General features: G+C 55.6%; 1 protein-coding gene across 10 annotated transcripts in view; it reads right to left on the reverse strand.

Moving 5' to 3' along the window:
- A4GALT (alpha 1,4-galactosyltransferase (P1PK blood group)) overlaps window positions 1-12321 on the reverse strand; it is a 27015-nt gene continuing 14694 nt past the window's right edge. For 4 of the 10 annotated variants that reach the window (XM_086403139.1, XM_086403141.1, XM_086403142.1 and 1 more), the window contains exons 2-3: window positions 5546-5687; window positions 1-4089 (exon numbers count right to left, since the gene is read on the reverse strand). In XM_086403139.1, the coding sequence (XP_086259265.1) occupies window positions 2982-4049 (1068 nt within the window). In that variant the 5' untranslated portion in view covers window positions 4050-4089; window positions 5546-5687 and the 3' untranslated portion in view covers window positions 1-2981. Of the gene's footprint in view, window positions 4090-5019; window positions 5185-5545; window positions 5688-12321 lie in introns of all 10 variants that reach the window. The other 6 variants (XM_086403145.1, XM_086403147.1, XM_086403138.1 and 3 more) reach the window with 3 other exon arrangements.

Here is a 12321-nt window from a genome sequence, read left to right on the forward strand (position 1 = left end):
TTTTACTTTATTTAAGTGACTTTATTTTGGGGTCTTTTTGTTACAGTAGCTTCTCAAGTACCTTAGCCAATATATCATGTGGGATAATAAATGCCCTCTTGGGACTTACCTGGTGGTCCAGTGGTTAAGAATCCACCTAGCAATGCAAGGCATTTGGGTTTGATCCCTGGTCGGGGAACTAAGATCCCATATGCCTTGGAGCAGCTAAGCCCGTGTACCACAACTAGAGAGTCTGTGTGTTGCAGAGAAAGATCCCACACAATACAACGAAGATGTCTCGTGTTGCAACTAAGACCTAATGCAGCCAAACAAACAAATAAATAAACACTGTGCAAAAAAAAAAGTGCCCTCCTGATTTCAGCCACCTGCGTTGTTTCTAGCAGCCAGGACCTCCTCTCTGATCTTTCTTCCTTGGAAGTTGGTGGGTGCTGGTGCTGAGTTCCAGTTTTTGTTGGTGGTGGACTACATCTGCAAGGAATGTCTTCCTGTTTGAGGGTGCCTCCTCCCGACATCCCAGCAGTCTCACCTACCACCTTTCCCTCCTGCTTCTGCTCCTAGCCCAGGGAAGGGGATGACCTCCCCGACCCCCACTGCAGAGCCTAGATTGCACTTGAGTCTTCTGTCCATTGTCAGGTCCTGAAGGCCTGTCTGGCCCTGTCCACCTCACAGCAGACTTCCCAGCATGCCTTGCACTAGCTGGTCCACAGCAGACTTCCCAGCATGCCTTGCTCTGGCTGGTCCACTTTAGGACAAACAGAAATTTAGGAACAAGTAAACCATGAAACCAGACCTCCAGGAACAGAGTCCTAAATTATCCCCCATCTTTTTTCTCAGATAGAGGACATTCCAATTGAATGTTTAAACTAGTCGAATATTGATACAGCAGCAAGGGGGAATTATTCCCCTACCCCAGAGCTGCTGGAAATGCTACCTCCTTGCTTGCCTGTGACTGGTTTGCTTGGAGGGTTCATTAAACAGTTGACAGGAAACCTGACTCGGGCCCCTGCTGGACCACACACTGCCCCCCAGTGGAGGGATGGGACCTCATCTCCCCCAGACAAAATTATCTGTAAAAACATCGGCCAGAAACAAACAGGATTCCTAGGATCTGATTACTGTCACCAGGGCGGCCTTCCACGGGAGCCCACCCCTCCCTTCCTTCTCCTTTCCGAGAATTTAAGAGCGAATGCCCAACAAAGGTTCTGACAGGGTCAGCAGACTGACGCTGCCGATTTCAGGTGATGGTGAACTTGGGATGGGCAGAAGGAAGCAGAGGATCTCTCTGGAATCCAGTCCAGGCCCAGGGGCCCAGGAAGGGCTCTGGACTGTGGGTGTTGCACCCACAGGTGATGAGGAGGGCAAGCAAGCTCTCACCTCAGGCTGTACTATTAAAAGTAAAATCTACTCATTTTCAAAAGATTTTAAAAACAGGTGAGATGATGGCTGGAGAACTACCTCATACATCCATTGTTTTAATAAAAAAACATCACCTGCTCTTGATTACCCCTAGAGCCAGGGACCTCACCTCCTTACCAGGCTGCCCACGATCTTCTACTGGCAGGATCCAGAGGCCTCTAAACACCTCTGCTTTGGCTGCCAAAGAGCAGCCTGCTGAGCCCGAGTTCCTGACAGTATCTCCAGTCCTCTGTCCTACAGGGAAGGCTTCTCCAGCCTGCTGGAAGGCCCAGCTCTCACAGGAAGCCTTCTTCCTCAATACAAACCAGCTGGGGCCTCACCCTGCGAGATTTTCCTCTGGCCCATCCCTGGAGCTGCCAGCATGGCACTGCAGTCTCTCCAAGGTTCTCAGCCAGCCAGCCAGCGTGAGCCAGGAAGGAACCCATAGGCCTCGCACGTCTCTCCCTGGGGCTCCTCTAACCTAGGAGGCACATGCCCGGGTGGTGGGTTCCTCATCTGGCTCAGTTCAGGCCAGAACAGAATCAGGCTGATTATGGGGTGGAGGTGGGGGTGCTGGGGGGACCCAACCGAGGCTGTCTGAGCCTTGAAAAATGAGGTGGGAAGACAGGCTCCTCCCCTTGCCCACCGCAGTCACTCTCAGCACCCAGGCCAGGAGCCCACCCAGCAGCCAGGCCCCCGGACCCCTCTGACCAAGGCAGGCTGTGTACGCTCAGGCGAGTCACCACCAACGCCCGCCCAGATGCCTGCCCGCAGCTGCAGGGTGGGGCTCACAAGAGTGATGCGAATGAATGCATTTCAGCCACCAGAAAGCGCTGGATGTGGGTGACTCACTTTATTTGTTTACTGCGGGCAGGGTAGGGGGTGTTTTCTTTAAAATGCTTTTCCTGAGCCAAAAGGACTCCAGGCCCCTTGCCCCTGAGTGGGCAGCTGGCCCGAGTCACTCCTGCAACGTCTCTGGGAGAAAGGACGGGGTGGGCAGGCAGGGCTTTCCCCAAGAGCTCCCCAGGCCAACTCTGCCGGCTGCCCACCCATCCCGGAAAAAAGAAACCAAACCCCAAAGCACCCCACCCCATGGGCTCTTGAAGCTGGGTCTGCTGCCCAGCCCCGCTACCAGCTGCCTCCTCCCCCTCCTTCCTACCCGCTTCTCCGTGCTCCCCCCGCCCCACCCTGACCTCGTGGGCACTTCAGCCTAGCCTGCCACCCTGCAAGGTGCTTTCATATCCACCGGGCTTGCCCATTGTGAACAAGACCCAGGTGTGCTCACCCGGCCCACTCCAGCTCATTCTGTCTGGAGACGCTTCCCCCACCCCTGGTTGTCTCAACCCTGTGACGGTACATGGGCCCAGGGCTCTGGCTCACCAGAGCAGGCCCCAGGGGCCGCAGCGCACCCTCCAGTAACAGCTCTCTGGCCAACAGTTCCCCGTCCTCCCCACCACCTGCCCCAGACCCTGGGGCTGCAGCGGCCCAGCCTCCCCGTCTCCAGCCCTCCCATCTCACCTCCCCTTGGAAGGCGGGCCCCAGAGCTCCTCTCTGCCAGGTGCAGGGAGGTGAGCTGGCAGGCCCCCTCACAAGTACATCTTCATGGCCTTGTGCGTCGTGGGGCAGTAGCGGGCATGGAGCTGGGCCAGCAGGGCCTTGGACGTGGCCTCAAAGCGTGTGCCCTGGCTCTTCTTGTTCCACACGTGGACCGCGAAGGTGGCATTGAGTAGCCGGGTCAGCTCCTGGGGGCTGATGTCTTCGAAGTACTTCTTCCAGTTCTGCCAGGGGATAGGGTAGAAGGCCTCGGGGGGCAGTGTGGTGACGCCGCGGCAGGCGCGGCTCTCGCTCAGGCTGCGGATGGAGCACCATTTCTTGAAGACCCGTGTGAGCAGCTGCGGGCCCTGGTGACCCCAGATCCAGCCGTTGTAGTGGGCGACGAAGTCATGCATGCACTGCGCCATGAACTCGTGGTGCTGCTCGAAGGCCAGGAAGGCGCCGTTGAGGACGTAGCGCGACTGGGTGCCCAGCGCGTTGGTCAGGTTCCTCAGGTCCTTGAGGACGATGAAGTCCGTGTCCAGGTAGATGCCGCCGAACTTCCACAGCAGCGCGATCCTGGAGGCGTCCGAGAGCACCGGCAGGAGGTAGGGCTCCCAGCGCCGCTGCACGGCCGCGTACCAGGCGGCCAGGGGCGTGTCCCGGAAGAGCTCCCCCAGGTCCAGGGGGCGCATCTGGACGTTGGGGAAGCAGCCCAGGAGCGAGAGGCCCAGGTGCCGCGGGCGGGAGGCGTTCCTGCCAGGCAGTCCCTTCATCAGGACCACCACTGGGGACTCGGGGTGCGCCCTGGCAGCTGACTCCACGGAGCACATGAACAGGAAGTTGGGGTTCGTCCGGTCAGAGGTCTCCAGGAAAAAGATGTTGCCTGGAGGCGGGATGCCGGAGGGCGGGGGTGTCGGGGGGACCATGTGGGGGCAGGGGACGTCCACAGGCAGGTTAGAGAGTTGTCCTTGGCCCCCCGGCTCTCCCACGACGTGCCAGTAGACCATGACGGAGACGAAGAAGGTGAGCTTGAAGCCAATGATGAACAGGGTGCAGACCCGCTGCCTCGGGGTGTCCCGGAGCAGCCGCAGCAGGCAGTCGGGGGGCGCCGAAGTCATCTCCCCAGATGTCAGGAGCCTCCAGCAGGAATCAGCTGGTCTGTAAGAAATGAGCACCACACTCAGGCAGCCTGCTGGCTTCCCCGGCCCAAGAACACTGCCCACAGACACCAGCCATGGCTGACCCGGGCTTCCAGACCCCACGGGCTGGCCAGATGCTCAGGGCCCCCTGTCTGACCTCAGCTGTACAGTGGGAGCAGCAGGCCATGGGCTGCGATCTGGGCAGAGGCCCTTCCACTCTGATATACTGGTGAGTTCCCCAAGGGCTGGGCCAGTGCCACCCACAATGTGAGGCCAGCATGGGCCCAGCGCAGGCTCTGGCCTCTCTCTGCAAGGTCTGTCCCCTTTGAACTGCCAGCCTCTGTTTTGAGACCCAATGCAGGCATCTCTCAGCCCCATTCGGTTCCACCAGCTGGGCCTGGATTTGGTCTAAGAGGAAGGGCTGCCCGCAGCCACAGGGACTTTCAGCAGGAGGCCTGGGGGGCTAGATGCCGGCATGCAAGCTCACTCAGAGGCAGGACAGGCAGACTCTAGGCACGTGGGCATGCTTGCTGGGTCCCCAAGCCCTTGGAGTGGGCATGACAGAGTCTCCTGGGCCCCTGGCTTTCCCAGCCCTCACCTGGAGGGAGGGGGACAGGGAGGTTGTGCTATATAAGCTGTCACTCTGTCACCTAACTAGCACCGCTGCCCTCGGACCCTCACTCTCTCTTGATGTCCAGGCTGTGGCTGGCCGGCAGGAGGAACATTCCTGGGTGTCTTGCAGGAGGCTGGGAGGAACAAGAGAGGCTTGCAGTGGGATCGTGTGAATCCTGGGACACATGGGACCTGTGTCTGCCTGAACCAGCTGCAGGACGGTCACACTGGAGCAAGGATTATATTCATTCACTCAGCGAATACTGACTGCCCACCATGCACATGTCAGAGGGCCTTCTCAGCACTTCAAACATATTAAGTCACTAAACACGGCTACCCTGCGGGGCGGGAATCATCCTTCTTTTACATGGTGAGAACACTGAGGCACAGAGAAGTCCGGTAACTCATGCAGAGTCCTCTGCTTGGCCGGTAGCAGGGCAGGGGGTTTGAACCCAGTCCACCTGGCTCCAGGTCTGTGCTCTCACCACTGAGACGTGCTGCCCTGCAGAGAGATGGCGCGGCCATGTGAATGTGCTGGCGCCTGGGGACTCGGTACATGTCGACCCGGACAGTCCTATGAACAGAATCCTGGCCAGCGCTTACTGTCCTGAATCCACAGCCATCCAGGCCTCAGTAACACCAGGGCGCAGTTGTATAGTTTCCACTTTAGAGGCCAGGAAGCTTGGGTGCAAGCAGCAGGGCACTGGGTGCAGCCTGGGGGAGCCACAGTCAACCCTTCCCCAGGACAGAGGGGTCTTGTGGTCACAGCGGGGTCCCAGGAGGCTGTGACTTGCCCAGTGGGGCCCGTCCCTCCCCAAGGCTGAGGCCAGGAACCACGGCTATGGCATGGGCTGGAAACTGACCAGCCTGGGCGGCCCATGGCGGCGAGATGGGGAACCGGGCAGCCTGGCCGGCCTCCTGGAGACACACCCTGGGTCAGCAGCCAGCGTTCTCTGCCAGCAGGAACCGGGTCCTTCCCCATGCTCTCCATGCCCGCAAATCCATCTGCAAAAGATGGCGAGAGACAGAGTGAGGCTGGTTCCCAGCCACAGGGGCCAGGCAGGCCGGGCCTGCAGCTCACTTGTTCATTCGGTCCTCCACTCGCTTGGCCCCTGGGGGAACATGCTGGGGAGAAGAGAAGAGTTAGGTGCAGCTCTACCCTGGAGGAGTGCTCAGCTTCAAGGGGAGATCACGTGGAGAGAGGCAATAACCCAGTGATGGCGGGACTGGAGCCAAGGGGCCAGTGGAGAGGGAGCAGGTGGCTTCCTGGAGGAGGTGACACTTGATGAGAAGGGAGTCAGCCATGAGCGTGGAGGAGACCTGCACACCTCTCTCCCCAGGGCCCGGCTCAGCGTCGGGTACACAGAGGTCACACAGGAAACGGACTCATGGGCTGATTCACTCACTCAACAGCCAGATAAGAAAAGAAAGAAAGTGAAGTCGTGTCCAACTCTTGCGACCCCATGGATTGTAAGCTACTATGTTCCTCTGTCGGAGAAGGCAATGGCACCCCACTCCAGTACTCTTGCCTGGAAAATCCCATGGATGGAGGAGCCTGGAAGGCTGCAGTCCATAGGGTTGCTAAGAGTCGGACTTGACTGGGCGACTTCACTTTCACTTTTCAGATTCATGCATTGGAGAAGGAAATGGCAACCCACTCCAGTGTTCTTGCCTGGAGAATCCCAGGGACGGTGGAGCCTGGTGGGCTGCCATCTATGGGGTCGCACAGAGTTGGACATGACTGAAGTGACTTAGCAGCAGCAGCAGCAGCAGCATGCTCCTCTGTCCATGGGATTTTCCAGGCAACAGCCAGGGGGACGATTTAAAAACACAAGTGTGGCCAGGCTGCTTCTCTGCTCAGATGATGAATAAGGTGGGAGGCCTAGTTCATGAGGGGGTAGCATGTCCCCCAACCCAGACCTCACACCTGCTTCTCTCCCCATCACCACCTGGCTTCCTGGTTCTTCCTCAAACCCATCCCCCCACACTGCTGACTCTGGGCCTCCGCACCTGCTATTCCCTCTGCTCGGAATGCTCTCCTGCAGATGTTCACAGGGCTGGCTCCTTCATCTTCCCACGTCCTCCCCGCCCTGGCCCCTCTACGATCCCAGCTTCCCCCCGACCCCACAGCCTCCTCCTCTGGTCTGTTCTCCCTAGTACTTATTCTAATATACGGTACTTTTGTGTACTTGTCAGTTTGGTTATTTATTTGGAACATAACCCCTATGAGGACAGGTATTTTTGTATGTCTGGTGTAGGTTTATTTATTTTTTTAGTGTCTAGAATACTGCCTGGATCTTGGTATGTAATAAATAAATACTGAGTAAGTGAGTGACTCAGCGTGTGGGTGTGTACCTATGTAAAAGAGCAAGCGAGTGAATGAAGGGGCCAATCAATGAGTGATCAGTGAATAATGAACCAACAGATGAATGAGTTAGCAAATCAACAAGTGAGGAAATAGTCAGTGAGCACATGAGGGGAGGAAACTGGGGGGTCAGAGAGAGCTGCCTGGGATCCCCCAGCTGGGCTGTGAGTGGCGGAGCCGTTGATGTCAACCCGTAACCTTGTGTTCCCGGGCCCTGGTTTTCCCCTACAGGGAGAGAGGCTATTTTGGTCCTGAGTATTTTTAATCCTCTGTGAACCACACTGCTGAGTGCACACAGACGGGCAGCGGATGGAGCGAGGCCGGGGCTGTGTGGGGGCCCGGAGGGTCCTGGCTCTCCCATGGGGTGTGTTTTCGGGGTGGGGATAGGAGCCTGTCGAGAAGGCAGGATGTGCTGGCTGTGGCTGAGGAGCCAGACTCGAGCAGCAGTACCGTATTTGGTGCCGGAGCCCAAGACTCGGGAATGGAAACCGTTTATGACGCGAAGCTGGCCACAGCCCAGTAGCCGTGTGACCTCAGGCCCAAAGCACTCTCCAGTCCCCGGGAGAGCCTCACAGCCCAAGTCCTGGCCTTTGTCAGTCCTGCCTGGCGCGTTCCTGCCACCTTCTCCTGTCTCCCGGCCGCCACCTCCAGCCCTGCCCTGGGGAGATATTCCCCGTTAGCACTTAACTGCAGTCATGCCCCAGCTCTAAGTCCTTCTGTGGCTCTCCATCATCAAGACCCAGTGTGGTCCAGGTCAGGGAGGAAGGAAGGGTAAGAAATGCAGGACTGGCAGAGACAGAAGGCTGAAGGTCCGACCAGTCCCCATCTGAGCTGGCCCTTGGCACCAGCTCTGTGGCTCCTACCTCAGGAGCATGGCATCAGGCTCATATGTCTAGAAAAGGCTCTGGGACCTGGTGCTCATCACCCCTGACCATGGCCTACACCCATCTCTGCCCCCTAGTAGGGAGCCTCCACCTCTGACCCTCGCTGGGCTCCTGCGTCCAGCCCGTGGCAGAGAAAAGGGTTATAAGTCATGTATAACTGGGGTCCCCAGGGGAGACAGGGTGGCCGTCTGCTGGTCTGGGTGGTCCAGCATCCATTCCCACTTCTGATAACTGCACCCCGATTTCCTTTGGGGAACCGCCCCTGCCCCACAGACTCCACTCCCAACTCTGGGGGTGGACACGGGATTCGGGTCTGGGCACTGGCTGTGCAGTGCTCGCCAGCCACAGTGATGGCCCCACACTCTGCTCCCAGAGTGCAGAAGGCGCCATGGATGCTGGTGGCTTGCTCATTGGGGGAAGATGAGGACAAGACCTGGTAAATGCGGGATGGGAGCTCTCTGGCACTTACTGGGCTTAGGAGCCACCGACTGTCCCAAACTAGAGGCGACTCACCCAGCCCCTCACACAAGAGGGGGTGAAATGGAGGCTTAGTGATGCTCAGTCCCACGCAGAGAATCACAGTCGAGGCAGGACTAGAACTCGGCTCTCACGCCAGCCCACATGCAACTAGACATCAGGGTTGCAATTTCTCCAGTGTTTCCCTCCCACTGGCCCTGGGAGCCAGGACGCAGCTCTGGACTCAGCAGATGCAAGCGACTACCTGTCCTCCACTTCTGTGACAGTCACTTAATTTAAAAAGAATGATTTAAAATTTTTTAAATACTTTGTTTTGGCCTTGCCGCATGGCCTGCGGGATCTTAGTTCCCCAACCAGGGATCGGACCTGAGCCACCTGCAGTGGAAGTGCAGAGTCTTAACCATCGGACTGCCAGGGAAGTCCTCTCTTCTTTTTATTAATTTATTTTATTCATTTATTCATTTGGCTGTGCTGGGTCTCGGTCTCAGCACGTGGGGTCTTTGATCTTCACTGTGGCCTGTGAGATCTAGTTCTATGACCAGGGATCAAACCTGGGCCCCTCTCCACATTCCCTGCATCGGGAATGTGGAGTCTTAGCCTCTGGACCACCAGGGAAGTCCCCGACAGGTCACCCTAAGACCAGGGGCCTCAGTTTCCTCACCTGTGGGAGGGGGATGCGGAGGCTGCCCTGGGTACCACGTGCATCTCGACCTGCACGTGGCCCTTGCTGGCTCTGCTATCGGCTGGGGGCACTGTAGGGTTTGGAAACCAATGCCTGTGCGCAGATATGCATAGGAAGGATGGAGGAGACACTGCCAGAGGGTCCTTCTCCTTCCTGGAGACCCCCAGGACTGCAGAGGTAGCAGCTGGAGGAACCTTGTTCTCTGATATGGAGGGCGGACCCTGACTGGAGAGGAGAGAAGAGCCTTGAAGCAAAGGATGGCACCTTCCAAAGATTTCTCCAATCAACCAGTCGGCAATCCGTCGATGCCGCAACCCCACCCGCCTCTTCCTCCGTTCTGTCCCTGGCCCCTCTCTCGGCCCCTCCTGCCCCTTCCTCTCCCCTGCTGCCCCACCCGGTCTGTGTCTCTCTCCATCTCCTTCCCTCTCAAACAACCCCGGGGTGCCGTTTTTGGTCCTTGACTCCGTGATCCTGCATAGGGGCAGGGGTGCAATGGGAGGACACAGAGACGGACAGGGGCCAACGGCCAGGTTGACAGCACTCAAAGGACCGGATAAGCAGCTGCTTCCCCTCACCCCAAGGAAGCTCTTCCCCAAGCTAGGGACCCAAAGGCCCCAACTGGCACCTGTGCCCCATATCAAGTCAAAGACACCAGGAGACTTAGGGCCGGGGACCTGGCGGAGGTGGGCGTGCCGCGGGTGACAGAAGAGATGGGGGAGGACCTCCCTTGCGGTCCAGGGCTTAAGACTCTGCCCTTCCATTGCAGGGGCTGGGGCTCCACCTCTGGTTGGGGAACAAAACCCCACACGACAAAAAGGCAGGGCCAAAATACAAATAAATAAAATAAAATGGTTAATTAAAAAAAAGAGAGATCAGAGAGTCAACTGCTTCCTTCTGCTGGAGGAAGATGCATCTCATGGGGGTCAGGAGGCCCTGACCGGCCCCGGCTGGGGTCAGCGTGTTTCTCAGTTCAGCCTGATCCCCAGTGAGGGCTGTAGGGTCATTCCAGCTCATTCCTGCACCCGCTCCCCTGTTTAACCTTCAGAAAACGAAAGGGACTTGTCCAAGGGGCCATTCTAGAGGCACTGGGGTGGGAGGGTGCGTGCAGGTCTGCCCAGCCCCGCTCGAATTGCTCTGTGACTTTAGGCAACTCCCCTTCCTTTGTTGGGCGTCAGGTTCCTCCTGCACCATGGGGAAGGGAGAGCCGGACTGACCGAAAGTTCTAACTGTGGGAACACGGGGCCTGTGCTGATCTACCTCCCTGATAAGTTAATGGCTGAGCAGATATGGAGGCTATACACCGAGGGATCCCAGGGCAGGTCACCCAGCTAGGAAATGGAGTATAGAATTCAAACCCAGGTCCCTGCTGACAGCTTCTGTTCCGCCACTGATTGGCTCTGTGACCTTGGGCCTGGGCCTGCCCCCATGCCCTTTACATTAATAAAATTGAGGGGGGTGGGCTTTTGGTCTTAGAATTCAGACCCTCCTTGGTGTGAAAAATCAATATCTCCAGCTTCCAAACCCTACTTGGAGGATCTGCTGTCCAGTCCTCCTGCGGACCCCATCCCCACTCTTTCAGGGCATAAATGATTTCTACTCAAGAAGTAAGACTGACGGATACTAAAAAGCAGTGATCCTGGTACAAGTGGCTGTTTTCAGAGCGGAGGTTACAAAGTGTTCCCCCTCCAAAGCCCCTAAGTTGTTCCGAGGACAGAAATTCCTGAAGCCAGACTCCAGCAGGCAGCGTCTTGCTCTTGGGGGGTTATGACAGATGGAAAAATAGGAGGAGGAGCCCTCTGTTTCCAAGAGGAACGAGGCACATTCTTAGTTCTGAGTCTTCCCTCTTCTACTGATGTCAGACTGAGCCATGAGGGAAAGGAAAAAAATAAACCACAAGCTACAGCATTAGGGAAAGAGACCAGGAGCAGGACAAACTCATAAACTTCAAGTCACATGTAAGTGTTGCACAAGGCACCCGAGACCAGCAGATATGGCAGTGGGGGTGGGGAGGAGAGTGGTACCGGGGGTGCCCAGTAGTGCTGGGTCATAGCAATCGCCACTTCTAAAAGGAAGACGAGGGCCGCCCCGTTGTCCAGTAGTTAAGACTCTGCTTTCAATGCAGGGGGCATGGGTGTGATCTCTGGTTGGGGAACTAAGATCCCACATGCCATGCGGTGTGACCAAAAAATAAACAAATTAAAAAAAGGAAGACAAATAAGACAGGAGCCAAGGGCTTAATGAACCAGGAGGGTTCAAGGTTGGAGGTGGTGGCCTCTTGAATCAGGCTGGGTTCTGAGAGGCAACAGAAGGGAAGCTGCAGAGGAAGATCGTATATTAAAGGAACAATCCATTCCTGTAAAAACAGAAGGAGTCTTTCAGTAGAGAAATCTAGAGAACGATCCTGGCCTGTCTCCCAATTTCCATCAAAACCTCCTGTTAGTTGCTGGTCCAGGAAAATTCTGCTAATTCAAGTAGAGGGAAAAAAAAAATTGTTAAAGGCATAAACACAACATCCATCCAAAGATGCTACGTGAATGAAGAGGGAAAGGGACACTGGTGTTCCCTTATGTAAAAAGATGAGTCACTATAAAAATATTGCCACAAAACAAAAATTCTAATCCAAAATGGCAGCATGAACTGAAAACAATTGAAATAAAAAACCCTAAGAGAAAAGTAGTTCCCACTTGAAGGAAGACCAGAAAGCAGAAATACAAGAACTGGGGAAGTTCTTGAAAAAGATATGAAGACAACAGGTGAGAACTGATAGGCCTCAGGAAAGAACTAGAAGAAAAAGACAAAAACATTTCAGAAATGAAGGCCAAACTACACGAAACCCAGGGAGAGCAGACATGAAGTACAGTAAGAGGCACAGGGCTTAAAATGAGAAAAGGGAACAAAACCAGATAGAAATAAAGAGATGAAAGAATTCAAGAAGATGGAGAAAAGATGTAAGGAGATATAACAAATGCATAACTAGGGTTTCTAAAGAAGAAGATGAAAACAATGGACCAGAAGAAACATTTAAAATTATAATTCAGGAAAACTTTTCTGAAATAAGGGAAGATTTCATTTCATGAATCGAAACAGTACTCCATGTAGTACTGGAGATCAGTGACCCAGAATGGTAAGTCTCAAGACATTTTCTAGCAAAATGAATGAACTTTATAAAGACACAAGAATAAATCTTTGGGCAGCTACCTGTGGCTCAGATGGTAAAGAATCTGCCTGCAA

The sequence above is a fragment of the Bos grunniens genome, chromosome 5 (genome assembly GCF_055505025.1).
Source record: "Bos grunniens cultivar Pamir isolate PY7600 chromosome 5, Bosgru_T2T1.0, whole genome shotgun sequence".
Taxonomy (NCBI): Eukaryota; Metazoa; Chordata; class Mammalia; order Artiodactyla; family Bovidae; genus Bos; species Bos grunniens.